This window comes from Tenrec ecaudatus, chromosome 10, assembly GCF_050624435.1.
Source record: "Tenrec ecaudatus isolate mTenEca1 chromosome 10, mTenEca1.hap1, whole genome shotgun sequence".
In the NCBI taxonomy this organism is placed as follows: Eukaryota; Metazoa; Chordata; class Mammalia; order Afrosoricida; family Tenrecidae; genus Tenrec; species Tenrec ecaudatus.
Window position 1 is genome coordinate 77,295,968 of NC_134539.1, and position 27,916 is coordinate 77,323,883.

Here is a 27,916-nt window from a genome sequence, read left to right on the forward strand (position 1 = left end):
GATGCTGTGGGAAGAGACTTCCTGAATTTAAATCCTCCCTTGCCCCTGGCATTTATCACCTGCGACCCAGGCAAGTGGCTTGCCAGACCAGCCTCAGTTTCCCCATTTGTAAGCACCAGGAAGGCCTCCCTCAGCAGGCTGCTGGGCAGCTCAATGTCCTCACACACAGCAGGTGTTCCAGAAGTGGAGGCCTGGCCCTGGAGACCCACGGAGCAGAGGTCAGCTGCTGCTGCTGCTGCTGCTGCTCTTTTCCACTCTAGTGTTATCCTCAATGCTGGCCAGACCCCTAACGTTGTCCCCAAGGCAGCAAGGACAGCCTACCTGCTGGGAATACCCTCGGAACATCGGGTTGACCAACTTGATCCCATGAGACAGGCTGGTGGGAACCACGTAGCTTGGGCTGTTGGAAGACCAGACCCATTAGTCCAGGTGGCCTGCCCGAGCTGATCAGCGCTGTGAGGGGCCGGCCGGCAGCTGGGTCAGACTCAGGGGCACACTGGGGAGTGCTCCAGGAGGAGTGTGCTGAGTCCTGGCTGCCCAACCAGGCACAGCTCTGGCCTGCAATGACACCATTTCTAGCTGGTCCAGACTTTAAAGCATTCTTTTGAGGGTGGGTGGAAAGGGGGAACCAATGATAAGGAGCTACATGTGACCTCCTCCCTGGGGGACAGACAACAGTGAAGGGGGTAAGGGAGATGTCGGACAGGGCAAGATACGACAAAATAATCATTTATAAATGATCAAGGGTTCAAGAGGGAGGGGGGAGCAGAGAGGGAGGGAGGAAAATTAGGCACTGATGCCAGGGCTTAGGTGGAGAGCAAATGTTTTGAGGATGAGGGCAATGAATGTACAGATGTGCTTTACACAATTGATGTATGGATGGATTGTGATAAGAATTGTATGAGCCCCTAATGAAATGATTTTTAAAAGACATTCTTTTTTAATTTTAAGAGTATAGTGACAGGGGGTTTTCTCATTTCAAAAGAAATATGTTTTCTTTTTTCAAAAATTAAGGAAATATTTTTTAATTTCAGAAAAACTCACAGAGAACCATCACCCCCAATCCCACAACTATGAAGGTTTCCAGATTTTTCTGGTGGGTGTTCAAAGAAACTTTGTTTCTGGCAAAGTTGGGATTACAAAGTACCATACTGTTTTCCGATCAGCTTTTATTCTCGTTGACTTGAGTGACAGATGTAGGTCTAGCTACTGAAGACCTATGTTTCTCCGACCCCTGAGGGACAGGCCTAGTCCCAGCTCCCGGCCTTCCATGCGTTTCACAAGGTGCTCAAGGCCTTTCCCGGGTAGTGCTGCCCGGACTTCTGAGTGGCTTCCCTGTGTCACAGTGACAGCCCAGAGCTGGGCTAGGCGAGGACATGACTCTGGGACAGCATCAGTGCCAGGGTCCGGTTCTGGCTCTACCTTTCCACACACCCATGTGACTGAGCAAGATGTCTAAGTCTCTGGACCCAAGCTTCCTCTGTGTCAACAGGTACATGTGACCGACATGCCCCAGGGTTGCCCTAAGGGCCTCACAGGGTGAAGGGCGTTGAGTGCTTGGCTCGGGAGCACACCCTCCCCCTCTGGCCAGGCCTCACTCACCGCTTCTTGTGCCAGACCTCAGCGACCAGCTTCTGGTAGCTCTTGCACAGGGCCGGCTTCTTGTCTGTGCGCACGAGGCCGCTGCACTCCAGGAAGAACTGGGTCAGCGGGGGGCTGGGGGAAGGAGGGGCGAGCAAGGGCAGAGAGAGAGGGGAGATGGTGTCACTCAGGAAAAGCGAGGTGGAGAATCCAAAGCCCCGAGTGCTCCTGAAGGGACACTCCGGGGTCCCCAGACCCAGGACTGTCCCCAGTGGTGACCAGGACCTCATCCTCTTCTCTGCAGTCAGCTGTGAGGGCGCCACCGGAGGGGGGGGGGCAAGAGGCCAGCGGGCACCAGAGAGAGAAGCCGGCTCCTGCTCCACACAGGACTGTGCCACCTCCTTTTCCCACGCTCCATATCGTGGGCCAATCATCTTTTCCTCGGGTTAGCTTTTTTGGACACCATTGTAGCCCTGGACTACAGGAGACTGACCATGAGCAGTGGAAGGCTAAGCGACCTCATACACACGATGGGGCTTCAACAAGTTTCGATTTCCATTCCACCAGGAACCTTCTCAAGCCCCCTTGCAGGACTTTCTCCACTCCTATCTGACGACCTTCTGAGGACACATGGCAGTGGGAGGGGCTCTGAACCAAGCGCATCCACACTGGCTGCATGTGGAGCACCTCGCCCTATCTCCAGGGCCTTGCCAGCTTCTCGTCCAGCCCCGCCCTGCCTTCCCCCCCACCCCCCCACCCCCCCCCCGTGAGGCATGACCTACCAGTTGGACAGGGCCTGCAAGGCAGCGTTCATGTAGCATGAGTTCCCCAGGTTCTTCATGCCAGTGAGACCTGGAAAACAGGGGGGTCGGGGACTGAGGACACTATGCTGGCAAAGGAATCCAATTCCCCCTCTGAGAGGGGCTGTGGCCCCGAATCATGACGGCACCGGGGAGGCTGGTAACCCTCCCGAGGTTCCTCTGGCGCCTGCCACTAGAGCGGTGGTTGAACACGTGGTCTGCTCCCCCCACTGTCCGTACTTCCAGACAGGAGGCGCATGCTGGGCGTGGGCCCTGGAGACTCCGGGGCTCCAGGCCTCGGCTGGGCTTCCCTGCTCAGATGCAGACACAGCCTGGCAGCACTTGGAGGAGCACCGTGCTGCATGTGTGGCCAGCCCACCTTTCCCCTCCATGGTGGCACCTCCAGCCCCAGCAGGGCCCAGCGGCTTCCTCCGTTCTGGGGCCATTACCTCGGGGTTTCAAGTCGTCATCTTCCGACTCAGACTCGCCTTCATCGGCCACAGCGATGGGGACCGCTTTCAGAGGGTGAGCGGCCACAGGGGAGTCCTGCGTTAAAGGACACAGAGGGCTGCGGAGGAAGGAAGGAGGGAGGCGGAGCAGGGCCAGAGGCCCATGCGCCTCTCAAGGAAAGAAGCCTGAGTTTCCCCTAGCTAGTAGCTTACTCACTGTGGAGAACAATACTCATGTCTTGCTAGAATCGAGGGGAACACCACCACAATGTGGTTCTGACATTTTTCTTGAGGTGCAGATTTCTGTTATGTCTCTGATCTGCGTGTTAGAGGCTACTTTCACACACAAGACGGTGGTGGTTTCATAGCCGCTTTTGTAAAAAGAAAAAGAAACCGCAAACATCTGCCAGTTTTAGAAGGGCACTCATCCAACACGCTGCGGTGCCCCGAACAGGCAGTCGCTGTCCAGGATGGAGGGGAGCCTCAGCGGGGCCTCGCTGGAGGGCGCTGACTCCATGGCCATTCCCTGAGGACAGGCCCCAGTGTGTGAGCTCACTGAAACTGTTACCTAGCTGAGGGAGCGCCAGGGGTCCAGGTAACCCCCAGAGGCAGGTGCATGGCTACTGGGGCTGGCTCGTGATTCCCTCAGGGCCCTTCCAGCTTTGGGATGCCCAGTGGCTCTCTGTGACATCATAAAGCCTTCTCCACTTGGGAGGCATCTTCTATTTTCTTGCCAGAGCCTCCGAAACACTACCCACCAGCCCCCCAGGTACCCAACCAGGCGCACTCAGCACTGAGACGGACCTGCACGTTTGCCTCCCAGCTCTGTGAAGGAGGTCCTAGACTCGGTCACCTCTCATCCTTAGCGCCTTCGCACAGAGGTGGGGCTCAGCAAGCATTCGCTGGCATGAGCCCCTCACAGGCACCTAAGAATGCTGGTGGCCCAAGGACAGGCCGTCTCACACTCCGTGGGCAGAGGAGTCCTCCTGGCTTCTGGCCACTCCCAGAAGAGCAAACCAGTCATGCTCGATGGGGTCTCAAACCACCCGACTCCACAGCAACCCCCTTACCTGCTCCAAGCACTTGGGAGTGGGGCCTGGTGGGGGAGGTGCCAAGCGCTGCCCCAGGAACACTTCCTTCTCACAGGCGTAACACCACACCCGAAATGTGGTCAGGTTCACGGTCAGGTTGTGCTTTTTAACCTAAGGAGAAGATGCACCCAGGGGTGCTTCAGAACACAAGCCTGGGGGTCTTGAAAGGCCATGGCCTTGAAAAGTCTAGGGAGCTGCCCCACTCTGCACACAGAGGAGGGGCACCATGGTCAGAATGAACTGGAGCGTGACACCCCGGAGACGCACACTGAGAGGAGCCCCGGGCTCTCTGATGCTGTGGGAGAGCTGCCTACAGGCTCCCTGTTGGCGGCTCACGGACCCATCTGGGATGAACTGTTTCTACATGGCCTTTCTTGCCTTGATTCTACAAGCGCCGCCGGGTGAGTGGGCTTGACCAAGCACACTGAGTGCAGTCTTGGGCTGTTGCTGGTCATGCTGTCTGACCGTGAAGTTAGGGAATGAGGGCAGACACAGCCGTCTCAGGCCCTTTACCCTTGGTGTCAGAGGGAGGGCACTGGCTCCTGGCTCAGAGAAGCATGGGACTTTGTAAAAGTAAAAACAAGAAGGCATGGGAAGGAAACTTTGGGTTCTAAGATGTGTACTCTGGTTGTTGCTCCCTGTAATGACGGAAAGAAACGCCAGAGATGCTGATGCTACAGCTGAGGTGAGGAAAGCCGACTCGGGAGCACTTGGGACAAAAGGCAAACCAGTCGAATGAAGACGATTAGCGAGGAGCCCCTTGCAGACGACTGGAAAGACCATCAGGAATGACGCAGAAAAGATGAAGCTGGAATGTTTTGAAGGGACTATGTATTTATTGAATGCGCTGTGGCAGCCAAGTGAAGTGACCTACTTTGGGCTCTTGTAGCCATTTCTCTACAAATCCGATCAAATGATTAGATGGGGCCAATGCAAATAAGCTACAGTGAAACCCTCATTGAGGGGATCGGTCAGCTTTGCCATTCCTCTGGTCCCAAAGGAGCCTTCTCTGAAGCAGAGCTAGCCCCAGGAATTCTCTGTCCCTGCTTCTGGAACGACAGCCAAAGCCGACCAGCAATCCCCTCTTCGTGTGCCACACTCCCAGCCAGTCATTTGGTGGGACTCACAGAGACAGGAGTGCCAGGGCCATCTTAACAGGTTTCACTTCGTCACAAGTGGACAGGGGCCACGAGGCTGAAGGGCCAGGGAGAGACCTGCCTGTGGGCAGTCAACAAGCTGTACTGACCAAAGATCTGTCTCTTGAGTCATTCCTCATCCTAAATTATAACCTGTCGTTTCCCTAAACAAAACCCCATGACCTTGAGTAAGGCCTATGAATTGTGTGTGGCCATGGCAATGGATTCTCAAACCCAACAGGGACGGAAGCGCGCCATGGGAGGGGTGGCCGGTATCGGCACTGGGGAAAAGGCTGGAGGGTAGAAGTGTGTCTGGCCTCTCTCTTACAGCAATGATCCGAGGGCTATTGGGGCTAATGCCGACGATGCGTCTCCTTTCGTATGACATTAGACTAGAGGTCAGCTAATGTCGTCATGAAACCATTTCTACGAAGACTAACGACTGCGCTTGGTGGAGCACAAACGAAGTGCTTTCACCCAAATTCCCCCTTGCTTCTTTCGAGCAACCTGCTACGGTCATTCCCATTCTACAGACAGGCCCACCGAGGCCCACCGCAGCTCTCTGGAGCTGGCCTAGGGCTGCAGTTGGGTTCTCAGCCTGTGCTCTTGGCTCCCACCCTCACCTGCGCGTGGGTGGTGCTGTGGTCGGCATAGGATTCTCCGCAGCCGACGTAAGGGCAGGCGACCTGGGGAAGAGGAGGGAGAGTGGGTCAGGCTGGGTAAGAAGACGGTGCAAACATCGCATCTTGGTCATGTGCGACATCTTCTAGTCTCCGTTCCCTGCTCTCTGCCCTACAGGACTCACGAACCTCTCACTGGACGGGGATGGCCCTGCCCTCCGAGTGACACAGGAAGTATGTCCCAGGATGCTGCTGTCCTGCAATAAGGCCAGGCAGGGGTCACAGCTGAGACCTGAGGAATAGGGGTCCAGGCCCTCTCCCCACCACGCACCCTTTTTCCCCAACTGTCTCCCAGACTCCCTACTCTCTGACAAGGGCTCACATTCTTGGTGGGGGATCCCAGGCCTGACAGGCCTTTCATCCGGGAAAACTAGGTGTTCAAAACAAGGTCTGGAGCAGCGGTTCTCAGCCTGGCTCATGCCATGACCCTTTAAAACAGTTCCTCATGGTGTGTTGACCCCAACCATAAAATTATTTTTGTTACTACTTCATAACTATAATTTTGCTACTGTTATGAATCAGGTGACCCCTGTGAAAGGGTCATTTGATGCCCAAAGGAGTCGCAACGGTTTGGGCCCAGTGCTGACCCAATGCCCCACAGTGGAAGGCACTTATTCCTGCCTTTAGCCTTCCACTCTCTGACCCATTAACTGTCCTTTCCCCGAGGCCCAGTCAGGGGTGGGCCTCGACCCCAACCTCCAGCCACTGGTGACCAAGAACACACGGTGCCATTGCCACCGGGATTGGTACTGTCCGGGTAGATGAGGGCCTCCTAAGTTATTTGCTGGATGAGCTTCCTATCTGTCTCTCCAGGGGGACCAGGACCACACGCCACAGGGAATCTCAACAACGGCAGACAGTTTACCTGGAGACAAGCCCATAGGTTTGGTCCGCCAACACCACAGGACTGACAGGTCCCCTGCGAGGGCGAAGAGGGTGAGAGAGGAACTCGTGAGCTGATATGAAGCTCTCGCAGCCTGGTGAGCACCACGCAGTTGCTCTACCGGACCCTGTGTCCTCCCCGAGAGGTGCCCACCCACCCCATTCTGGGACCCACGGGAGGGGGTGGGAGAGACACTTCCACGTGACTAAATTTCTTTTTCATAGGTGTCTGTGGCTCCAACTGCCAGTATCACTGTTTAAGAGTTAAATAAACTGACCCCTGAACTGACTCTCTTTCTCACCCTCTTTACCTGAATTGCACTTACTGAAGCCGTCTCTCAAACTAGACCAGCGTTTGCCCAAGTGGTGATGCCGCCCCATGGGGGACACTGGGGGACTCCAGGTGTCCCCTGCTTTATCCTACATCATGTGCTACAGTACAAAAGGTTTTCACTGCCGTTGGGGCGCTGGCCATGTTTTCCGTTTCCTGCAGGTTGAGTAAGTTGACAACCACTTAGACCAGGGGTCGGCAAACTGTTGAGACGGAAGAGCCTATCTTGCCTCTCAACAATTTGACCATTGCTCAAGAGCCAACACTCTCTTTTCACAAGCAATGGAGTCACCGGCCTCTGTAGAGTATCCTGGACAATGTGTCAGTGTCCCTTCAGAGCCAGGTGCACGTGGTCAAGGAGCAGCATGACGAGAGCCCGATCTAGGCCGTGGCTCTCCATGAGGGATGGCGAGTCCACTCTGTCTGCCCACGGTGCCCACAGTTTCCACTGCAAATGTGGAACTCGGTGTACCGGTTGGTCTCAGAAATGACACAGGTTCCTAGGGGCCTGGGTGACAAAACATGCTCATGGGCCCCACATCTTTCTCCCCATCTTGCTTTAACAACAAAAGGCATCCTTTTAGTTGAGCCACGGCCACCCAACCATAGACTCCTTTCCCAGCCTCCTGTGTGGCTCCCTGTGACCACGTGGCTCAGGGCTGGTCAATGGGAGTAGGAGGTGATGAATGCTGTGAATCAGGTGTCACTGAAATGCGCAGGTGGGAACTGAAGCAGCCACCTGGTATTCAGAGAAGTCAAAGTCCGTGGCTGGGATGGCCATGTCGGCTTCCCGGGGACTTGGCCTGCCTACTAAAACCAGATGCTGGCTACATTTGTAAAGACCCGCCCCGAGTTCTCCTTAGCGTTGAAGGGAAGCAGCTTTCCCCACCACCTGGCCTGGAAGGCCCTGCTGTTGCGGGGTCGTGAGAGATCAACTTGCTTAGATCAGTTGTTTAGATCAACTTGAAGAGATCAGTCAACTTGCTTAGCCCTTGACTTGTCTGAACCCGTAATCTTTCATGATGTCCCGATTCACCCCATTTTCTCAGAGCTGTTGTCTTCTTCTCCCATTTCAGTCATCTGAATTATAAAAGTAACAGATACTTAGTAGCAATTTACTGACTACATATGTGCTAGCAACAATCTGGGGGAGATCCCTCTGTATTTTCTCCTTCTACAAACACTTTTACATAGGCTTAGAGTCACCACCTGGTTAAGTTTACGAGAATCCACTGTCATTCTCCAGGATCCATCTGTTCTCGGCACAGACAAACAGACGAGTTAACCGGGGATGTGGTCGGAAGCACCACCCCTGCATCCTTCCTTCCAGTCTGTGATGGCGGCACTGAGCTCTGCAATCCCTCCAGGAATGCCGTACTGCTTTGGGTTTACTGTTTTCCTAGGCAACGGCAGTGCTCATGGTGTCCGCTTGGCCTTTCCTGTCATGATAGCCCTTATTCCACATTTCAGGGATCCGGAAATATGGGGGTTCTTCCAGTCACTAAGTATGTCTATTCCAATGACGCATTCTGGAAGTGGGAAATAGTAAGAGAATGGGTTCAGGGACCAGCTGGACCCACTGCAAAGGTACTGTGCCTACGCTAAAACTCCATTAATAACTTGACCTCCAAAAGAGGATCTGACACCAAGAGCTCAATAGAAAGTCAATGTTTAGAAAATAATGATGGCATCATACGTACACATATGCTTGATACAACTGATGTACAGACTGTTACTTAAGAGCTGTATAAAATGATCTTTTGTCTTTATTTTCCACAAATGAGGCAATGTGTTTACCCAGTATCCTTTGTTCTAATGTTTCTTGTCGGCAGCTGCCACCTGTCCAGCGATTCTTTCCAGGTCTCTCTGACCCTGAGGGGCCAGTGTGGGACCGCGTCTTGGTCCTTCTCCACCGTCTTGAGCCCCTCTAGGGCTTGAAGGACCTGTGGGCCACGCTCTTGGAGCCCCAGCTGAAGTGGCTGGCATGACACGGTGTCTCTGCCGCCCCCCGTAGATCTTGGTCATGGAGCCGACCCCAGCGCCACCCTGAAGGTACAGCAAGCTTTCTGTGCTTGGCCCGCTTACAGTGTCTGCCCAGCCAGGGACTGTCGGCTTCCCGGACTTGTTGAGCAAGGCTGCCAGAGCTCTGATGCCCTCTTGCTGGTTCACGTCTTGACAGTAACTCCAGGCATCGGGCGGGCTCCGCGCTGCTGGCCAGGCGAAAGCTAAGACCACCTTTCAATGATAAACAAATAAACGGGCCTCCTTATGCCTCCACTCTGACTGCTGACCTTGAGGATGGCTGCCCAGGTGCAACCACTACATCAGCCGGGCCCCTGGCCTCCCTACAGGTTATGGTAACTCCCAGTTCCTTCAGCTATGAGTATGACCAGTCTCTAGTTTTGCCCCTCTGGAAATGGGCGTGTCTTCTTTTCATTAGCAATACCCATCACCGCTACTAAAGACGAACCTCGTTTTTTCCAGAAGTGTTTTGGCCGTGGGGTACCAGCCCCACAACTGAAGGGGTCCAAGGGGTGTTTGTGTCATTGAGGAGTAAAATTGAAGAGACATCAGACAAGATTAGGCATGCAAGTGTTCACCTCCAGGACCACCATGACTTCAGGAGCCAAATCCGAGCAGAGAGAGAGAATATATTTCCAACCAAGGTTTATTTACACTCAGGGGACATGCAAGCCCCCTAATTACAGGTAACCGCACGTGTAACAAAGTGGACTGTACCCTAATCCTAAAGGTCCCTGCATATATAAGAGTAACTAACACCAGTGGCTGTCTTCAGATGCGAGAGAGCAATAATGTATGTCTGCCCCTGTAGTTAAAGCTGCCGGCTAGATAGCCATGAGCCATGTACTTGTAAGCGGTAACTTTAAGGTACCACTATTATGGCAGAGTATCGTGGGGAACAATATTAATTATGAGAGTGTGATTGGAACTCACCTCCAACACACAAGGGTTGTGTTAGACAGGGTTCTTGGAGAAATAAAACCAAGACACTTACGATACACACACACACACACAAACACACATACACACACACACAACACAAAGGATTATAACAGCTAATTAGTCCACAGAGCAGCACAGAGGACTCGGTCCAACTCACTTCTGTGGAACAGTTAATATACTGGAAGTCCCTCAACTCCTGAGGGTTGCTGGGTCCCAAGGTCAAGGAAGTAGACAGCTGAGTCTTTAGTAGAGCAATGCAGGCAGTCAGGCCACAGGCAGCAAACAGCAGGGCGGTTCACCAACAGTCAGCAACAGGAGTTTAGCAAAGCAAGCCCAGATGGGATATCGAATTGAAGCAATGCAAGACGACAGGATCCACCAACCTCAAGTTCAAGTAATATATACACCAACAGCATGGCGAAGGAGGTCTCGATAGAACCTCAAGCTCTAGCGACAGGATCCAAAGGTTGGCTTGTCCCATAGGTATTGCAGTTCACAAGCTGAGGCAGACAACTAGCTAAAGCAGCGGCATGCTGGTCCAATCACCAGAGAGCAAGAGAGAGGGGGTCAGATCTTGCTGAGCCACTTATCTCTTTGTCCTTCAATCAAACTGCAACCTTATTAATCCCACATGTTCCTATTGGCCAGATTGGCAAAATAAACCAGCCTACCACATGGGTGAAGGCCTCTCTCCACCCCAGAAATCCAGCCTTCCAGGCTTAATATATGAGAGTAAAGGATTCATCCGTATACACTCTCTTCCCCTTATCTGCATCTCACACTTGGCCATTGGTGCTTCCTCTGTTGTGAACTACCTGGAATGCCTGGGCCCTCCTGGGCGTTTAAAACGCCATGGCTTTGTCCATCCTGCTGTTGGAGGTGCCTCCAATGGTCCTGAAATGCTGGTCCTGAGGCAACACTTTGGTCTTCCAGCTGTAGAAGGACCAACTAGCTTCCAGAAGGCTGCTTGTTCCGCTTGGATCTTCTCGTGTGCTGCCATCCTCCTCCCACCTTGTTCAGCTCCTCTCTGTTCCGAGTCCTCAGTTTCCCAGGTTTCCAGAGGAGGGAAGCCCCTCTTGGCAGGTCTCACTTCTCCTTTTGGGGAGGCTCCGAAAGCAAGCCAGCATCAGGCAGTGCTCATGGACCAGCGACTCACTTTCCCCTCTGTCAGATCACACAAGAAGTGAAACGGCCTCAAAAGAGGTTACAGGGACCAGGCCTGGGGATACACCAGCTGAGGCCAAAGGCTGGGCAAACTCAAGCAGGTGCCAGGAACGACACCTGGGACAAGCTCTAGAAATCCGACCCAATGGCCTCACTTCTGGTTCACACTGGGCTCTATACACACACACATACACACACACACACACACACACACACGGACGTTTCTCGTTTCCATGAGGCTGGGTATTGCTGTACTCTGTATACAGGCAAGAAGCTGCCACGAGTCCACATACTCCTCCCCAGGAGGACTAGTGAGCAGATGGCACTGGGCTACAAGCTGCAGACACAGGGGAAGATAGCTCTCTCCACTCGTGTCGTCAGAAGCACCCCACCGTCTGTGGTTCCCTGACTGTAGCAAGCTACGGAGCAGTGTCCAGTCTGCTACCTTTCACATGAGGAAGGAGGAAATGGACAGGTAAGCATGTTTGCTTAGCGTGACGCAGGAGACCCGGAGAGGGTTCAAAGGAGGCCTGGGGGAGTGGTGATTTGAGCCTGGGGTGGGGGGGGTGGATCTTCTAGGCCGGATGAGACCCACCTCCTGTCTCATCTCAGACAGCCTGAGCAGCCCCAGGTCATGTTGAAAAGGCCCCTGGACTGGAAGCCTGAGTCATTCCAAGCCTCAGAGAGGCTCCAGCAGCTAATGGACAAGGGCCATTAGTGGCTCCCAGATGGATGGCTCTAGATGACAATTAATGCCTATTAGGACACAGCCCCAGGATGAGGGCCTCCTAGCCCGGCTCCAGCTTTCCCATTTAGACAAAAGGCTGAGCTGAGCCTATTGGGAGCCGGTTCTCCCGCTGCCTAAAGGCATCCTAAACCCCGGGAAGTGGCCTCATCCCTTTACCTTAGATTTGTGCAGCAAATCCTCTTTGGTCACCTCCCCTAATGAGTCAAGGTGAGGGCACAGGTTCCTGGAGTCCCCCATTCTGACCTGGGCTCACCTGTGAGAAGACACAGTCAGTGTATTCTGAGTTAACAGCAGCTGCTGCTGGCGGGAGGCAAGGTAGGCTGGTGGTTCCATGCCCAGACTTTGTCCTCCAGTCTCAGCTCTGTGACCTACCATCTAGCCACCCAAGAGAGAGAGTGAGCCTTTCTGGGCCTCATGCCCCTTCACCGTGTCTGAGAAATGGAGACGATGATTACCGCTCCGGGGACTCAGAAGCAGTCCATGCACAAGGCCTGGCCCCGAGCTTGCGACTGGGAGATCCGGGACACATGTCAGGTGTGACTAACTGGAGTTCCTGGCAGGAAAAAGAGAGTCCTGCCTACATTCGGAGAGCCGCAGGGCAGAGAATGCAAACCACAAACGCTTCTGCAGACAGAGCACTCCACACTGAGAGGGGAGCAGAGGCAGGCCGGGGGAGATTTAGTTTCGGAACCCAGTGGAAAGGTCAGAAGCAGGTCTCCTCTGACGAAGCAAGACCGCTCTTTCTCAAGAGCCCGTGGGAAGCCCGGTGCCTAAAAGGCCATTTATTGCACTTCGTGTGAGCGCCTCACCTCCGGTACATTTCCACACCACCAAGTCTCAGAGACGTGTTTCTGCCACAAAAGGTCTTCTGAGAACAGGCCAAGTCAGTTAAGTCAGCCGAGGGGAGGGAACGTATAGAAACAGCCACCGTGACAGAGCTGGTGACAGAGTTCAAGGGCGGACCAGGCCCGCTGGGTAGGCACATGGTCTACACTCACAGTGAGAACAAAGACCAGATGAGAAGGAAAGGAGAAGGGAAATTTGGTGCCGGCTGGCAGGGTGGCAGGCGGGCTTCCTCACAACTCTCGGCACGTTCTTTCTTTCTGAAGCCCTGACACACACGCGGGGCTAGTTCCGTCTGGACACATCAGGCCTCTGCACGGGGCAGTGCCGGGCCGGGAATGGAACAGTCTGTCTCTTCAGCGTGGTGGTGGTTACAGGAATTCATACGGGGGAGACAACTGCGCAGAGTGAAGCACACGCAAGCAAGTGCCTGTAAAAGCGGCACACACACAAAATCGGAATCAGCTCTGTGGGCTGTACCCACGTGGCTGAGCTGCCCTCCTGCAGGCATGCGGCAGATGCTACCAGTCTGCCAACGGGTACCGGCAGCGGGTAGAGGGCCTCCTGGTAGCAACTTCCTGTGCAGCTACAATGACTTCAAATGCCAGTGTTACTGGTACTGGGGGCCACCACGCTGACGATTCAGGGACTTCATTTGATGGACAGAAGGGTCCGCAGGGTGGGAGAGCTCTAGGTCTTTCTCCTGCGGAGCCAACTGGGCGGCTTCAAACCTCCAATCTTTTGGTTGGCAGTAGCGCTGGTCTACCAGCGGGGCTTCTCGTTAAAAAGCAGATAAGTAAAAGGGTGCTTTGTGGCTACCAGCTATTTCAACAGAAATCCCACCCCAGGGCTTGGATTGCTGCCTGCAGCTCCAGACTGTGGCGAAGCAAGAGCAAGATCAGCCACAAGGGGAGTGGAGCCAGGAGCGGTCAAATCCAGGGCTGGAGGCTACATCCCTCAGGTTTGCCTCCTCCCCAGCCCTCAGCAGAGAGAGCAGTCGGCCAGGGGCTGCCGGGGACAGACCGTCAGTTGGAAGGTGAGCTATGGGCCTGCATCAGGTGCCAGGGATGAGGCGAAGTGCCTGGCATGCGTCATTTCCTTAGATCCTTAGCACCCTGTGCAGCAGTCGCAGTGAGAGCCACTTCACAGACGAGGATATGAGGCTCCTCTGTGTCTACAGGCTCCCGGGCACGAGTGGCAGAGCTGAAACTGACACTGGATTTGGTCCGACTGGAAAGCACAGAGTGTGTGCCTGAGCGTGCACACACACACACACACTCCCACCTGTGACACCTGCCTCAGGGAAAGGCGCTGCGCAGAAGCACAAGCAGACAGAATGCTGCAATACATTCCCTGGCCTGGCCACCCTCTGCAGCCCTGCACTTTTCAGCTTCGCGCTGCTTCCTCCCCGCCTTCGTCTGGAGGGACTCCAGACATCACAGGTTTCAGCTGTGTTCCAGCAGGTTCTTCTAAAAGATCAAGTTTCAAACAAAACAACACAATAGCCGGGATTCTATTGTTTCACCTCCAACAGAAAGGCGGCACTGTGGGCTTACCTCTGGGTCACGTGAAGCCCCCAGCAAGCGCCCAGGCTGGCATTCTCAGCTGACGGGGGATGGCGCTGAGCCCGAGTCTGTGAAGCCCATGCAAGGAACCTGGCAAGAGGAGGAGCAAATTGGAGGAATGGAGACCCCACACAGCCAGCAGGCTCCAAAGGAGGGCGAGCGAGTTCCTGGATGTTTGGCACATACCCCAGAGCACCCACAGTGACGCTCCTAGGCCAGCCACAGAAATCCTGGGGGCACTGGACGCTTCACTAGTCAGTGCTGGGCAGTATCTTCATGCTCCCCCGAAAGGAGACCTTTAGGGGTCTGCAGGAGGGGCTTCTTCTGCCCCTTGACTCCACAGCCACCCAGCCCTCTAGAGCAGCGGTTCTCAACCTTCCTAATGCCATGACCCTTTCATACAGTTCCTCATGGGTGGTGACCCCCAACCATCAAATTATTTTCATTGCTGCTTCATCACTGTCCTTTTGCTACTGCTAGGAATCGGGCGACCCCTGTGAAAGGGTTGTTCGACCCCTAAAGGGGACTTTCTAGAGAGAAAAGCCCGGCCTCTCCCACACATGCCAATGGCCCCTCCCTAACTGTGGCTTTATGGTGGAGGGGGTCATTCTTTAAGCTCTCAAAGACCCATGTCCTACTCAGAGCCCTCTAGCCCCAAGCTAACATTTGAAGTGGTCACATGACAATGACGGGATTCAGGGTTCTAAATTCCCAACCTTCTCACTTGGAGCCAAGGTCTGGGTGTTGTTTTATACTATGGGGGTGGGGTTTCAAAAAGTTCGTGGGAAAATTCTACAATCTTTTAACTGCTTTTGTCTCAGGAACTTTCTGAAGCTCCCTCATATTTTAAGCCCCTGTGGCCTGTGGCTTACGCGTAGTTTCTTTGGTACACGTTCCATCGCTCCAGCTAGAAGGCTGGTGAGGGCGGGGGCTAGGTTATGAGCTCAGGCGGCCCAGTGCCAAGAACGGTGCCCAGGTGAAGGATGGTGGAAATTAAACCCACTCGTGGTTCACAAGCACAAGTGACTTGACAAACCCCCTAAGCTTGGATTGCAGAAACAAGTCCTGTGGCTAACCATCATGTCTGCTGTTACCCTCAATGGGTAACAATCTTGTCTCTCTACCCACAGTTTGTAGAAGGATTCTAGAGAGGAAGAAACAGACTCAGCGCTTCGGTAATTAAGGAACTCCACACAGGGCAGCCACCAGCTAGTAAGCGGAAGGGAGGGCGACCTGGTAAGCCATTCGGACGCCCAGCCACAAGCTCCATCAGAGGCTGCCAGACTTTCTGTAAGGGACCAGAGAGGGTTTCACAGGCCACATCTAGTCTTGGTTACATATGCTGCTCTGTGTTGGTTTGGTTTTGGGGGGGGGGGGAGGGGTTTAACAACAACATAATTTTTAAAAATTACTTAGCTCACAGACCTGTTAGGAATGTAATTGCTTCCTCCAAAAAAATAGGTCTTAACCCTTAAAACCTACAAACATGAACTTGTTAGAAATCATTTAATTTGATTTATACTATCACATTGGAGGAAGACAGGCCCTACTCCCATCTGAGACCTTATAAGAGAGAAGAGACACAGAGAGCGACAGAGTAAAGAAGGGCAGGGGACCAGGGAGGCAGAGATTGATGCCGCTGCAAGCCAAGGAATGCAGACGCTACCAGAAGCTGAGCAAGACAGTGCTGATGCCTCCGGAGAGAGCACGGCCCTGCTGATACTCTGTACTAAGGTGTCAAGCCAAACATAAACCTCTGTTTCTATAAGCCAGCCAGTTTGTGGCATGTTGTTATGATCGCTCTAGGAAACTCACAGAGCCCATCATGTGCTGACTAAATCACGGTGCAACTGGACTTCCAAAGGAAGCTAGAATCATGGGAGTCCACTTCCCACTGCACACAAACCATCAGCCTAGAAATAGAAATAGTAACTGAGCTACAGATTTATTCCAAGTAAATAAGCAAGATGAATGCAAAAGCAAAACTATTCACAGTAGTCAAGATCACAGCAGAAAATAGATGACACTGTCAAACTGGTTTAAGTTGGAAAGAAGTTACCAAGGGGTCTATGGACAGAGGAATGGATACAGGAAGAGAAACCACCCAGCAAGGACGATGTTAGCAGAGACTAGCAATAGCAGGAAGCAGCTGCCATCCTTTCACCAGAAAGGCAGGTCCTTCCACATAAAGTCACACCAGGACAATCTTTTGCCATGAAGTGACACTTGAAGAGCTTAGGAACTCTTTCGTCAAGACTTTCTTGCCTTTAATTTAAAGAGGTTCAACCCTCCCCCCCCCATACACACACAAAATTAGCCTTTTATTGTTATACCAACATATCCCTTTGGGTGGTGATATCGGCAAATTTTCACCCAATGTTACTAAGGATTGACCATAAGACCTCCCCCCCCCCCCCAGCTATTCCCTGTAGCACTGTTTATGACCAGAGAAACTGGATGGATCTCATAATCAGCAGCAGGCACCTGGCTAAGCCAGCTATAAGGCAGCCACTGGCTGCAGGGCTATGCACCCACTCAAAGGAAGGAACAGCACACATGGAATCTTACAGCCGTCAGGCCTCAACACGCGGGCTACACGGCTCAATGGTCTTAAGATGTTCACTCTTCCTGAATTGATCTATAGAGTCGATGTGATCTCAATCACAATCTAAGTAGGCTTTAAAAATTGTCAAGCTGATTCAAAAACGTAAATAGAATGCAAAAGAACTAGAATACCTCAAACAAAAAGAGCAAAATTGGTAAACTTACTCTACCTGATTTCTAAGACTGTCTCTAAAGCCAGCGGCTCTCAACCTATGGGTCGCAACCCCTTTGGGGGTCGAACGACCCTTTCACGGGGGTTGCCTGATTCAGAACACTAGCAAAATGACAGTGATGAAGCAGCAACAAAAATCATGTTATGGTTGGGGGTCACCGCGGCATGAGGACCTGTAACAAAGTGTCATGGCGTTAGGAAGGTGGAGACCCACTGCTCTAGACAGTCAGTTTGGGGTTGGCTTAAACATAGATACACAGCTCACTGGAACAGATAGATAGTCCAGAATTAGACCCACACATATATGGTGGATTGTTTTCCGACAAAGAGACTGGCATAATTCAATGGGCAAAGACTGGTCGTTGCAACACACAGTACTGGAACAACAGTATCTATAGGAGGAAGAAGTAAACCATGACCCCTAGTCCGGATTATATGCAAAAATCACTTAGAAATGGATTGCAGGCTTGAAAAAAAATAAAACTTTAATACTTCTTAAGGCAAACAGGAGAAGCTCTTTGTAACTTTGGATTAAGCAAAGGCCTTGGGCCGCAAAAGACATTAATTAGAAAAGTAAATATTGATCAACTGAACTTTGCCAACATCGACTTAAATTTTTTTGTCCAGGGAGCACTAGAACTGATGGTGATTACACAACTCATTTTAAAAGCAATTTAACCATGGAAGTGTGTGATATAGGAAAACTATATCAAGACAACAAGAGACCGACTTGATCAATGGTCACCAAAGGCGAAGGGGAGAGAATTGTTGGGCAAGGGGCACTGAGTTTATGTCAATGGTGATGGCATATTTGGAAGAGGATGTCAATAATACTGTACAACACAGAGTATAACCAATGATACTGAACTATACAAGTAGAAGTTGTGGAATTAGAGAAAGCTCTGTTGTGTATATTTGTGCCACAATTAGAAAAAAAATTGCATGAATAACAAGGAAGCAAAACATGTTCCAGAATTGAAGAGGACCACTATACAACTATTTTTTGATATGATCAAGTTATTGAACTGCGTGACATGTGATGAAGTGCTACTAAAATGGTTTTTAAAAGCCATTGTTTGGAGAGTGAAAAGGCCAACCAGAGCCGTCCTCGTCCACCTGCTGAAAGTCTGTCACTTCCCCATCACAGGAGGCCGACATCAGCTCCTGTGCCATCAACCAAGAGAAAAACATAGACTCGTTTCTCTCGGAAAAGGGGGTTTTGCCCAAGCTACTGCATTCAGCATTGTTTTGCAGGGAGCTGTTAAAGAGGCAGCACCTCCCCACCCCCCGTGGCCCCCAGCAGCCAAGTACAGCGTTACCACACGGTGTCTGTATTGATGCAGGCAGCATGTGCCTCCTTTCCCTGTGTGAGTGTGAGTGAGTGTAGGTCTACTGTTATTTCGCAGACCATTTTTTAGAGCCTGGGAATGCCCAAATATTTTTCCCTGACACATGAACAGTACGTATTTCTTCACTTCCTACCATTTTGGCTTTCTGCTTATAAAACATTTCATAGGAACACTCTACTTTTAGACAGATGGGGAAATCTGTACATATGTTGACACGGGGCTTATCTCCAAGATATCCCAAAAACTCCCATACATTAGAAGAGAGAAACCACCCAATATTTTTAAAGTGAGCAAAAGACTTGAACAGATAGTTCAAAAAATGGCCGGTGAGGACCTGACAGCACTTGCAACGGCATTAGTCATCAGAGAAATGTACATCAAAACCACGAGATAACACCTCACACCTCCAAACATATCTCAAGTTTTAAAAATCGATAATTAAAAAGATCAACTCTTGCTACAGATGTGAAAGAATGCTTACATGTTGCTGTTGAGTGTGTAAAATAGAATAAAATGCTTTGAGAAAACAGCGTGGCAGGTGTTACAAAGTTAAGCACACTGGTCGTGTGAGCCAACGATTTCAGTCTTAGGTATTAGCCCAAGAGAACACACGCTCACACAGAGGCCAGTACACGAAACAACCAGGGATTGGAAACAACCTGTCTGTCTGTCAGCAAGAGTCGAGTCAGCTGTTCCCTAAGAAAAACAAACCTACTTCCAGCGAGTAGATTCCAACTCACAGTGATGCTGAAGGACAGAGTGGGACTGACCCGTGGGTTTCCAGGGCTTGCAATCTCTGTGCACCCTGCCATCCCCATCTCCCTCCCATGGAGTGAGTGGTGGGTTTGAACTGCTGGCTTACAGTTAGCAGCTCAGTCCATAACCCACTCTGTCGCCAGAGCTCACATCCTCATCTAACACCTGCTGCCCAGGTGATTCTGTCTCCTGGCAAATATATGTCATGGAATAGTAGATGACATTTTTTTTTAATGGTAAGCAAAAAAGAACCACTGATAAGCACAAAAAAATCTCAGAAACATTAACCAGAGTAAAAGGAGTCAAACACAAAAAATACATACGATGTGATTCTATAATTAAGTTACAAAACAGACAACTATATATTAAGTTACAAGACTAGTCTAGGCTGATAAAAATCTGACCACAGAACCCCTGGGGCAGAGGGTTGAACTACACTATGAGAAGGCTTGAGAGGGCGTTTCTGATGCACTACTGGAGTGCTCTAGGCCGTGACTGGGGTGGTGAACCAGGTGTGTTTGGTACCCTGGGGTCCGGGGAGGGGGGTTCCACACTGGGCTGTTAGTCCCTGCTCTGTGAGGGTCCCCAGCCTCAGTAATCCACTGGGGCAGTTCTACTCTGTCGTCTAGGGTCAGTGGGCATGAGTCTGTCTGGCACAGCTCTGGGCAGTATTTCTATTGTAAGCAGGGTCCCAACTCAAAGACTCCTCACAACAATAATCTATCTGTCAAATTTCAACAAGTGTCTCTTTAAAGTATATGCATGTTACTGTGCATAAATTATACCCTGTTAGGTTTGATTAAAGCGTTTAAAATCATAACAGATAAAACCTGAAAACTATCCCAAAGTCCTCCACTGATAAACGGATAAACACATTGTGGTATATGATGGAGAATTACTCCACAACCCAAAGGAGCAAACCGCTGCCCCCACCACATGATGAACCTCCATTACACAGAGTATAGGTGAGGCACCCTGGTGGTGGAGTGTGCTGCCAATGCAGCTGCTGACAACAAGATGAGCAGTTCAAACCCACCAGCATCTGTAAAGATTTATAGTCTCAGAAACCCAAAGGGGCAATTCTATTCTGCCTCAAATTCATTACTTGATAACAATGGATTTAGTTTTTGAAGTGAAAGTGAGGCATATAAATAGAAAGTACAAAGCACACGACTCTATTGACATAAACTTCTGGAAAAATACATAACTCTAGTGATAGAACACAGCTCAAAGGTTACCTGGGGCTAAGGCTATCTGGGGCTAAGGTTACCTGGGGCTAAGGCGGAAGGAGAGATTGACTGCAAAGAGGCACTATTAGATGAAACTCCCTCAACTACATATTTTAAAGAGTTAATTTTTAAAATCATTTTATTAGGAGCTCATACAGCTCTTATCACAATCCATACATCCATCCATTGTGTCAAGCACATGTGTACAATTGTTGCCATCATCATTTAAAAAATATTTTCTTTCTACTTGAGCCCTTGGTATCAGCTCATTTTTTATTTTCCCTCCCTCCCCCATGAACCCTTGCTAATTTACAATTATTTTTTTTCATGTCTTACACTGACTGGGGTCTTCCTGCACCCACTTTTCTATTGTCCGTCCCTCTGGGAAGGGGTTACATGTAGATCATTATGATTGGTTCCCCCTTTCTCCCCCCACCTTCCCCTTACCCTCCTGGTATTGCCACTCTCACCACTGGTCCTGAGGGGTTTATCTGTCCTGGATTCCTGTGTTTCCAGCTCTTATCTGTACCAGTGTACATGCTCTGGTCTAGCTGGATTTGTAAGGTAGAATTGGGATCATGATAGTGGGCAAGGGGGAGCATTAAAGAACTAGAGGAAAGTTGTTTGTTTCATCGGGGCTACACTACACCCTGATTGGCTTGTCTCTTCTTTGTGACCCTTCTGTAAGGGGATGTCCAATTGTCTGCAGATGGGCTTTGGGTCTCCACTCTGCCCTCCCCCTCATTCACACTGATATGATTTAAAGGGTGAATTGTACTGGAGGTAAATTATACTTTAATAAAGGTGATTTAAATCTCAGATTCCAAGTACTTTTTAAAAAGGACTGGGAATTATTTTAGCAACACCGCTACACCTCAAACAACGTTGAATGGTGGAAACAAGTGACATGGGAGAAAAGTGGCAGAAGGTTCCATATAGTCTGACCCATTTTTAAAACTGGGGAAAGCTGGGGGGAAATGAGTAAAAAGCAGGTCTTCCCTGTGCACATGCCTTTCACTGTCCTCTGACCAAGGAGGGCGCCTGCTGGCCACCCTGTTGAACTCACCTCCACAGTTTCACAGAATGCTCTCTCCCCAGGCTGGCTGTCCATCCCCCAGCCTTACTTGGTATGCTCTAATATCTTTCTGGCCATTTATCTATTTCCTCATCTAATCTTGCAGTGCAGTCCTGTAAATTATTTAATAAGGCTGTTTCAGTCAGTGTCTTTGTAACTCCCACAAATGGCTTTTTCCTGGATGGGTCTGGCTAAGGAAAGGGAAGGGAGGATGCTAATACAGCTGGTGCGAGTCCATCGGAGAGACTGTTCAGAGAGCTCGCTGTGACTGCAGAAACTGGAAATGCTCATGCAGGGAGGGGAGGGGCGTGTGGCCAGTTTGGCCTTGCTGCTGGGTTTAAAATGAGCCTTCTCAGAAACAGGAGAGAGTTCATTACCATCTAGAGAACAGCCAGGGCTGGGATGCCTCCTTTGGACCTCAGAACCCCTGGGCAATGCGTCTTTGGACCTCAGAACCCCTGGGCCATATCCAGGAGGCAGCTGTGGGGCAGAAGTGCTGCAGAGGAGAACCAAGAGTCTGAGCAGGACACTTTCCCAGCCCAGAGAGCAAATAAAGTGGAGCTGGGTCCAAATTACAAAAATAGAAAATGCTGCTTTCACAGTGAGATCCCATTTTCATAGAATAACCTTGTGTTTTTATCTCTAGGGAAGGGCAGCCAGCATCTCCAGGAGGATGGAATCAAGTAGTTAATCCTCCTCTCTGGCTTGTCTGCTTTTTCTACAGTAAAGTCGTACTTTTGTGATCAGTCATCAAGCAGGTTACTATGACTTTTTAAAGTGTCCACAATACGACCTTCAGAAGAGCGTGTGCCTAGCTTCCCTCACCTGTGAGGCTTCTCTTCCTGGAGCTGCCCTTGCCTTTCCCCAAACGTTCTCCGGCTACCAGCACCTCAGTCTCTTGCCTGTTCTCATCTTGCAGCGCTGCCTCCCCCCAACCCCCAATTTGTCCAACAGCACAGAGCAACTCCTGTGCCTTCAGTGCTCGTCACGCTGGGCTAGACACAGTCCCACACTCACAGAGCAAGCAAGACACTGAGGCCCACTCCTTGTGGGCATGCATTTTCAGGGTGGCGGCAGCCTGAGTAGTCCGGAAGCCCCAACAGCCTGGAAGACCTGAACACACAGCTTTCCAGAAACTTCATCCCGACAGAGACTTGCTCCAACAACTCGGGTTTTGCCTCCTTTACCTTTATGTCAGATGACAGTGCTTTATATCTGCTCCTGTCTGTCTTGCAAGCAACTCATTTTTGTTTTGCTCAAATGACATCAGCACACATCTTGGTAGGAACTAGAAAACACAGATAAGTATTAAATGAATATAAAACATCACCTACAATCCTATACAGAAAAAATATGGCTGCGCTTTGTTTCATTATTTATATTAATTAAAACTAGACGCTAACAGCGGTTCTCAACCTGTGGGTTACGACTCCTTTGGGGGTTGACCGACCCTTTCATAAGGATCGCCCGATTCATAACGGTAGCAAAATGACAGTGATGAAATAGCGACAAAAATAATTTTATGGTTGGGGGGGGGCTCACCACAACATGAGGAACTGTGTTAAAGGGTCGTGGCATTAGGAAGGTTGAGAACCACTGGAGGGATGAAAAACTGCTAAATCTCCTGATGCTCTGGCGTGAGCAAGGCTTCCTGCAAGCAGAGGGTAGGCAGCTCAGCCTACCAACTACAGGTGAGGTCAGTAAGAAAAGGAAAGAGGGGCAGTATCTGAAACCCATGTTATTTATTCGGGGGAAAGCTAAGTCTGGGGCCCCGATTATCAATGGGACGAATCGGTTGCCGAAACCTCCAATTACAATAGGCATAATGAAGATGACCACAAAGGCATGGGCTGTGATGGTGACCTTGTAGACGTGGTCATCACCTAATAAAGTACCGGGCTGTCCGAGTGCAGCTCAGGTCAAAAGACTGAGGGCAGTTCCTACGATTCCGGCTCAAGCGCCGAATGAACGGGATAATGTCCCGCTGGCTTTAGGGTTAGGTGAGAAAAATCAACCACTGAGTAAGCATTAGACGGTAAATCTAAAGACAGGAGTTTGAGTCTCTTTTTTTCTGAGTCCTGAAGTGAGTAATCATTTCGAATTGCAAAATCAAAGACACAGCTCCAACTCTGTCCGGACTTCTCCTGCCTTCTTCCCCCTACGCAAGGCGAGAGTAGGTAGAAGCCAGTTGATTGGGGCAATTAGCTGTTAACTAATAGTTCATGGGATAGAAGCCCATATCTAGGAGGATTTCGCTTAATGAAAGTCATAGGGTTCCTTGCACTACCTCTCGGGCTCAAAAGTGAAAGGGGCTATCCCTAATTTTACCATCACAGAGCCTAACAGATACAGATTCTATACAGGTGTTTTTGTTTACTTATATATCTTTTCCACATAACTAAGTGTCATTTCAACAGTTCTGTGCCATCCAAAGTAAGCCTGGCTGTCAGACTCTGCATATTCTGTTGGTCTTCAGAACTTTATGCTGCAGGGCAACCTCTGAGCCCTTGGTGATAGGAGTGTCTGGTGGTGGTGTCGAGCAAGCACTGGACTGCTACCTAGTAGGTCGGTGGTTCAAACCTACTGGCCACTCTAAGGGAGAAAGATGAGGCTATCTGACAGCTTCAGAGTACAAAGCGGGAGGGGGAAAAAAGCTGGTACTGAGGGCTCAACAGAAAGTAAATGTCAAGAAGAGAATGAGGGCAACATATGTACAAACATGCCTGATTCAACTGATGTATGGATTGTGATAAGAGCTGCGCGAGCCCCCAATAAAATGATTTTAAAGAAAAAGATTTACAGCTAGAAAACCCTGACCAGGGCTGCTGTGAATCGGAAGCAGTCACCAGTGGATGATGGTGGGTTTGTGTAGCTGGAGTCTTGGGTCACGCCTGAGAATTTATGCTAACACTGTGATTTATAGCAAGCACCTGTTTGCTTTGTTTGCCTAGGGAGGACACTGGAGACCAGGGGTACTCTGTGCCGAGGTGACTGACCAAGAAGAACACTCCATATCCAGGGTCAGCAGGGCTTCTCTGCTTGACCATACCTGACGTGCGCCGTCCTACATTCTTGCTGGGGGCCAAGTGTGACTAGTGAGACTGCTGGGATGAGACAACTGCACGACTGTGTCCAGTTTCTCCCGGCCTCCAGTCCTGGGTGCACTGTAATCTCCACCCTTTCCTTGTAATAAGCAGTAGCTTTCGTGTGACAGCGTTTTGAAGTTCTATGAGTCCTGTGAGCAATCAGTCTTAGAGACACTGGACACAATTGTCATTTTTTAACAGATAAAGGATAGTTCGTTGCAGGACCTCAAATAACTCAATCATGTTCCCACTGTTGGATGCTCCGCATCCTTTTTTTATTTTGGTATGTTTGGCCATTATAGATATTTTGGGTTATAAACTTCTGGCTGCCCCGCTGACAGAGAGAATAAAGTAGTATGTGCTCTGAAAGTAAGCTTTGATGGGTCTAGATACTAGGCTGACTAAATAAGTTGACTTACCTACCAGAGGTGTGCATGTGCCAACAGAGAACATTTTGAAGGTTTTCCAAACATTTTTCTAAAATAAATGTTTAAAAATAAGTTTATATGCGTGCTTATTTTCCTATGTGTGGCACCGGAATGATTCCAAGCAATTGGGTTTAGAAGAGTTCAATATTTCTCAATGGTCTGAGAGTTGTTTTATCTCGGTGCCCAATCAATGCTCACTATTGTTGGTGCTTGACCTGGGGCCCAGTAAACAAGCCAAGCCTGGGCCCTGCCTACATGAGGCAGAGAGTCTGTTTCAACAGCAGGGCAGCTGCATGTAGCCACTGGGGCTGTTACAATTACTCACTGCAGCCACCGTGTCCTGTGCGCTTCCTAGGCCTCAGTTGTTTCATATAAAGTACCTTGGGAGGCGGCTCCAATTACAGAAGGTAATAGTGAAGGCGGGTAACTGTGAGCTCAGCACCTCACTCTGTCACTTGCAAGCTGTGTGACCTTAGAGACATCTCATTCTATCCCATCCATCAAAAGAGGAAGACGGAGCAGCTAGGGCTCCTGAGAGGATGCAGGAAGGCGATGCAGTGGCATCATGACAGGATCACTGGGTTTCAGAGGGGCTTAGAGTCGGCATGCATCTGCAGAGTAAGAAATGCTCAAAAACTCTTTCAGCTGGCATTTCTGTTGCTGGCCATCAGGAAGCTGGGAATTGTAGAAATGGAAACTCCACGCCCATGGCCACAGAGGGGTGCAGAGGAGCCGGAATCCAAACTCCCTGCATCAGGATCTTTGCTCAGCACGCCGCTGCCCAGGACAGCGCAGGCCGGCCAGCCGCTGCAGCAGTATTGATCAGGGCCATCCCACAGCACTGCTTCATTTAAGATCCAAGCTCACTTCCTGGAGTTTTAACACCAAGAAGCCAGGAAAGGTGACCTCTTTCCCACCATCCTTCCCCATCAGCCATCAAGCAGCCAGCACCCTGAGCTCTAATTCCTGCTGAGAGGCTTTGCTTCTTCCCTGAACTGGAAGATTCCACTTCTCAACACAGAAGGGCTCTAGAAGGCGAGACGTGACAAAGCGAGCCCAGGGCAGTAACCACACTAATACTTCCCTGGGGGCGGGGGCGGGGGGGGGGGGCCCGCAGGGGAGGCTGGGAGAATGGGAAGCTTAGGATTGTACAACAGGAAGAAAATGTCTCAAAACTGACTGTGGTGATGATTGCACAAGTCTTTAATTTATTTAAGCCACTGAATTGCACGATACATGAATTTGTGTCAATAAAACTGTTATAAAAAAATAGATCATGGGCGGGGGCATGGGGGAGTGGGGTCATTTGGTAAGTTTTTATGTGGGCTGTATGTGGGATAAAGATGACGATCGACGCTCAGGTTTCTGAAGGTGAAAGCCACTCTCTGATTGTGTGTGACACCATCTTTGCGCTTACACAAGAAGCCTGAAATACTTATGGTTAGAGAGTCACGATGCCTGCAACGAGCTCTCGAATGGACGTGAGCTCGCACACACACACATACACGAAGTCACAGGGCTCCAGTTCACGCGTGCACAGGCCTATTCCAAACAGCATGAGTTTAAACATGTCTGCTGTCAGTGGATGGCTGCAGACATGTTCTCTCAGTAACGCGCTGGTCTTCGTCTTGTTAGGGTGCCTTTAAGAAATAAAAAGCAAAAATAAAATAAAAGCACTGTTTTTGCTTCTGCTGGGCCAGTTCAATTCCAGGTAGAGGTCAGCTCAGAGGGGCATGGCAGCTGCCTTCCGGGATTCCACAAGGGCCATCTTGAGAGCCCGTCTTTAAAGACACAGGATAGTCACGGAGGCTGACGGAGGGCAGCTAAGAATACGGACAACTGCCCAAGTGAGGAAAAAGCCAGGAGAATTGTGCTGAGCTACCCGCCCCCCACCCCACTAAAGCAACACGCCTCCTCATTCTTGGAAGGTAGCAAGGGCTGCCCTGCAAGAAGGTCATTGGGAAACATGACCCCATCCACGCCTGTTCAGACTTCTACACACACGCGGCGGCTTGGGAGGCAGCAGCGGCGGGGAGGGGAGGAAGAAAAGCAATCCAATCTGAGCCCCTCAAGGACCCCAAACCGGCCCTTCTGATGTGGTGTTCCCTGCAGAGCTCAGAATTCCTTCGGGCCGGTGAGAGATGGAAAGACAGTCCTCAGGAGTGTGGACTGGGATGGACCGTATGTTGAGAATACCTCTGCATCGTGATTTTTAAAAATAAATCATTTTATTGGGGGCTCGCACAACTCTTACCACACCCATACATATATCCACTGTCAAGCTCATTTTCTCAAAACACCTGCTTTCTACTTGAGCCCTTGGTATCAGCTCCTAATTTTCCCCTCCCTCCCTCATGAACCCTTGATAATTTAGAAGTTATTTTTCCATGTCTTACACTGTCCGATGTCTCCCTTCACCCACTTTTCTGTTGTCCGTCCCCCAGGGAGAGGGTTATATGTAGATCCTTGTGATCAGTTCTGCCTTTCCACCCCTCCACCCTCCCAGTATTGCCACTCTCACCACTGGTCCTGAGGGGTTCATCCGTCCTGGAATTCCCTGTGCTTCCAGTTCCTATCTGTACCAGTGTACATCCTCTGGTCTAGCTGGATTTGTAAGGTAGAATTGGGATCATGATAGTGGGGGGAGGGAATAAAGCATTTAAGAACTAGAGGAAAGTTGCATATTTCATCGGTGCTACACTGCACCCTGACTGGCTCGTCTCCTCCCCGTGACCCTTCAGTAAGGGGATGCCCAGTTGCCTCATTCCCAATAATATGATTTTTTTGTTCTGGGTCTTTGATGCTTAATACCTGATCCTATCAACACCTCATGATCACACAGGCTGGTGTGTTTCTTCCATGTGGGCTTTGTTGCCTCTCAGCTAGATGGCCCCTTGTTTATCTTCAAATCTTTAAGACCCCAGACATTATATCTTTTTTTTTTTTTGACATTTTATCTTTTGCTAGCCGGACACCATAAGCT

At 50.5% G+C, this 27,916-nt stretch overlaps 1 protein-coding gene and 1 pseudogene across 1 annotated transcript in view; both read right to left on the bottom strand.

Moving 5' to 3' along the window:
- USP20 (ubiquitin specific peptidase 20) overlaps positions 1-27,916 on the bottom strand; it is a 50,498-nt gene that overhangs the window by 15,620 nt on the left and 6,962 nt on the right. Inside the window, exons 2-10 of the mRNA XM_075560646.1 lie at positions 14,226-14,324; positions 11,983-12,079; positions 6,603-6,656; positions 5,681-5,743; positions 3,901-4,032; positions 2,831-2,927; positions 2,364-2,433; positions 1,603-1,716; positions 322-400 (exon numbers count right to left, since the gene is read on the bottom strand). Of these exons, the coding sequence (XP_075416761.1) occupies positions 322-400; positions 1,603-1,716; positions 2,364-2,433; positions 2,831-2,927; positions 3,901-4,032; positions 5,681-5,743; positions 6,603-6,656; positions 11,983-12,063 (690 nt within the window). The 5' untranslated portion in view covers positions 12,064-12,079; positions 14,226-14,324. The remainder of the gene's footprint in view (positions 1-321; positions 401-1,602; positions 1,717-2,363; positions 2,434-2,830; positions 2,928-3,900; positions 4,033-5,680; positions 5,744-6,602; positions 6,657-11,982; positions 12,080-14,225; positions 14,325-27,916) is intronic.
- On the bottom strand, positions 8,720-9,142 carry LOC142458029 (small ribosomal subunit protein eS19 pseudogene; annotated as a pseudogene).